This window comes from Austrofundulus limnaeus, unplaced genomic scaffold, assembly GCF_001266775.1.
Source record: "Austrofundulus limnaeus strain Quisiro unplaced genomic scaffold, Austrofundulus_limnaeus-1.0 Scaffold457, whole genome shotgun sequence".
NCBI classification, from domain to species: domain Eukaryota; kingdom Metazoa; phylum Chordata; class Actinopteri; order Cyprinodontiformes; family Rivulidae; genus Austrofundulus; species Austrofundulus limnaeus.
The window spans coordinates 225,310-229,292 of NW_013952859.1; the positions used below are offsets into that span (position 1 = coordinate 225,310).

A 3,983-nucleotide genomic window follows, 5' to 3' on the forward strand; every position below is an offset into this window, starting at 1 on the left:
GTGCTTAAAAGCCTGAATTTTGCCTGAAACTCTCAGACTGAAGAAGTCTCTTGGAGGAGAGACGAAACGTTTCATTAGAGAAGAACCCGTCCAGAAGTATATTTGTGTACAAGCTGTTTAGATTGTCAAAAAGCCTGTGTTTTTAGTGTTATTAATGAAGTTTGTGTACCCAGACCAGGGGTCACAAGTTTTTGCCATGGATATTTTGTGGGTCAGAAGATAAGTTTGGGAACCACTGGTCTAAATGACTTTGATATTGCACTAAAAAAACCCTAGACATGCAACCCTTTGCTTAGCTGAGTTGTGTTTGACGTTCAGTCAATTGGCAACATCCGTATGAAGCTTAAAGGAGGTATTATGTATTTTCTAAGCATATACAGGTCCTTCTAAAAAAAATTAGCATATTGTGATAAAGTTCACTATTTTCTGTAATGTACTGATAAACATTAAACTTTCATATATTTTAGATTCATTGCACACCAACTGAAGTAGTTCAAGCCTTTTATTGTTTTAATATCAATGATTTTGGCAAAAAAGTAAAGAAACACCAAAAATTCCTATCTCAAAAAATTAGCATATCATGAAAAGATTCTCTAAATGACTTATTAACCTAATCATCTGAATCAACAAATTAACTCTAAACACCTGCAAAAGATTCATGAGCCTTTTAAAAACTCCCAGYCTGGTTCATTACTCAAAACCACAATCATGGGTCAGACTGCTGACCTGACTGCTGTCCAGAAGGACATCACTGACACCCTCAAGCAAGAGGGTAAGACACAGAAAGACATTTCTGAATGAATAGACTGTTCCCAGAGTGCTGTATCAAGGCACCTCAGTGGGAAGTCTGTGGGAAGGAAAAAGTGTGGCAGAAAACGCTGCACAACCAGAAGAGTTGTGAGTCACTGATGGTCTGGGGTACCATGTCAGCTGCTGGTGTTGGTCCACTGTGTTTTATCAAGGCCAGGGTCAATGCAGCTATCAGGAGATTTTGGAGCACTTCATGCTTCCATCTGCTGAAAATCTTTATGGAGATGAAGATTTCATTTTTCAGCACGACCTGGCACCTAATCACAGTGCCAAAACCACTGGTAAATGGTTTACTGACCATGGTATTACTGTGCTCAATTGGCCTGCCAACTTTCCTGACCTGAACCCCACAGAGAATCTGTGGGATATTGGGAAGAGAAAGTTGAGAGACACAAGACCCAACACTCTGGATGAGNATTTTTACAGTCTTTATTTTACAGTTAAAATATATGTTTATCATATAAAGTCTAATGTTACAACTAATCATGGATCCCTTTAATCCACTAAAACCCGAACTGATGATGCAGTTATGTGAACTTTCCTTCTGCACAGATTCCACCTTAAGACCAGCAGGTGGTGCTGTAAGTTTAGTGAATGATTASTTTGTCCCGGTGGAGATGTGAGGGTCTCAACAGCCCATAAAGGGGGCTGTTTTATTGCAGCTTTCAGCTTTTATCATGTCAGAGGAGCATTAGAGCTGCTACGTGGAAGTTTTATTCTGTGAGCATCACAAAGGAAAACCCAGATTTCTGCTACTTTCACAAGATTCCTCAGACCAGTACACCTCAAAGATGATGCTGGTAACCTGGAGACAGAGCAGTCATGCTTTATTAGGACAACTACACAAACGGGTTTAAATTAAAGCTTTCAACCAGCCGTGACGACGTTTCTGTGAACATCTGGAAATGCTTATCCAATTTTCTTTCTTTTTTTACAAATTCACAAAATATACACAAGCATTCAGAACACCACTAGTCTAACGTCCGATAAATCAAACCTTCATGACTGGATTTAAAGAAGAGATTTAAACTCATTAAAAGCTCTAACTTGGCGTCCTGTTTAGACTTAGACACTAAGATCATCCATCCATTTAGACAAAAAAAAGACATGAATGTGTGTTTAGTCAGAGGGATGGTGTTTTAGTTTGAAGCGTAATGATTGATCATTGATGATGACCAGTCCATCTTAAATTTGTTTTTCATTTCCCAGACCAGCTGGGCAAACCTCTGCTTTTYCCCCAGACTCGTAGAGGAACATCGCTGATGTGACATCCAGGAAACCTTCGAAGGCTGGAAGAGTTCAGCAGGGAGGGAGAATAAATTACAGCAGSTTTACTAAAAGAGTGATGAGAATCAGAAGACTGTCCTTCAATTCATAAAAGATGTGACTCATTAAGCTACGAGTGATGATTTGTGCCTCACGGGAAGTAAAAGGTCTGTGATTTAATACAGTATTTACAGTGAAGAAGACTGGTGAGAGTAAAACTAAAAGGAGCTTCAAGACTAATTACGATCATTTAGTCGAGTAGTAGAGTTAATTCTCTCCGGGACTAAATGTCCACCTTTGCTTGTTTTTGTGGTTATCTGTTTATTCCAGGCGGTCCGTTTCTCCTACTGAAGCATGTCCACAAAGGCGTCAAACTCGTCCAWGTTTTTCTCGTACACCCGCAGTTTCTCCGGCAGCGAGTCCTGCAGACGGACGACACAAACACGGTTATCCATGTCAGCGTTTTGTGAGACAGACAGAAGGTTAACGTCCTTTATTTACCAGGTCGTCAGCCATCGACTGGCAGCTGGTGTTCAGCGAGAGGCTGGCCAGCTGTGGGGGGTTCTGAAACTCTCTGTAGAAGGTGCCCAGGTCCATCGGCATCAGGTCGTCTTTAGAGAAGGCTGGACGCTGGAGACGGATGTGTGACTTTAAGATCTCCAACCAACAAAAACATGTACGTCTTTTTCAGCTCAATAAACACTCACAAAGTCGACCATGACAAAGTCATCCGGCTGCGCCGACCCGTCTGAGCCCTGAGAGTGAAGGCTGGCCTGCAGGGGGGACTGGCAGGGAGGAGAGTCTGGGGGGTGGACCTGGACCCAAAACACACAAACAAATTCTCACTGAGGCTGCTTACGACCAGTGAGGTTTGTAGAAGCTGCAACAGATCTGAAGCTACCATGGGGTCAGTCTCCTCGGAGTCCAGTCCACGAGGAGCAAACGCTGCAAAAGGCAGATCAAGGCTGCCCGCTGTTACCTACGCGCACACACACACACACACACACACACACCTGCTGTCATTTTACTGTAGAACAGTATGGATAAAGTAGGTGTTTTTATTTACCTGTGTGCTCGGTTTATTAACAAACGCTCCAACCTTCCGTGTGAAAGCATTGAGAGACTCCACCGGGTCGGACGGAGAGATGCTCCTCCTCTCTTCGTCCCTCCTCCCCTCGCTGCTCTGCAGCAGGCCGTCTTCATCGCCACTGTGAGGACAGACCAGAAGAAGTAAAACCAAAATGACAGTAAAACCCAGAAAGAGCAACCAAAAAAAAAAAAACAGAAAAAAAAAAAAAAAAAAAAAAAAAAAGAAAAGAAGCGGCACTTTCTGAGAAACTGCAACATGACCAACAATGATGTGTTAAAGGTGTAACAATCAGAACAAAAGCTAAAATTAGCCAATAAATAAAGAAAAAAGCTAACCTTAGCAAGAGCCAAAGCTGAATATAGCGAGAAACAATGCTAAACTTTGCAAAACATATAGCTAAAATTAGCAGCAAAAAGCTAAACTTAGCTAAAGAGAAGGCTRAAGTTAGAAACAAATAAAACTAAATCAGGTAAGAGAAAAAGCTCAAGTAAGCAAAATGCATGGCTAAACTTAACAAGAMATATAGCTAAAACTAGCAARACAGTGGCTAAAAGCTACAATTATAATACAGTAGTTAAATATTGCGAAACAGTGGCTACAAGCTAAAACTTACAGAAAAGTAGTTAAAAGACAAAAACCACATAAGTATGATGAADATTTAAAAGAACAATACATTTTTTAAGACTTGTACATGAAAAGGTAAACAAAATTGAAGCTGAAATAGCTGAAAGTTTGCTGAACTTGTTTCAATCCAGAAAAATATAAATAGTAAAACAGCAGAATGAATGCTGACTAAGCATTAATATGTCACAAAAAA

General features: G+C 40.7%; 1 protein-coding gene across 1 annotated transcript in view; it reads right to left on the reverse strand.

Annotated features, from left to right (window-relative positions):
* Positions 1-1,613: 1,613 nt before the first annotated feature.
* atg13 (ATG13 autophagy related 13 homolog (S. cerevisiae)) overlaps positions 1,614-3,983 on the reverse strand; it is a gene marked incomplete in the record, with an annotated part of 11,011 nt that continues 8,641 nt past the window's right edge. The window contains 5 exon segments of the mRNA XM_014025127.1: positions 1,614-2,498; positions 2,578-2,706; positions 2,784-2,891; positions 2,978-3,055; positions 3,143-3,284. Coding sequence (XP_013880581.1) covers positions 2,421-2,498; positions 2,578-2,706; positions 2,784-2,891; positions 2,978-3,055; positions 3,143-3,284 — 535 coding nt within the window.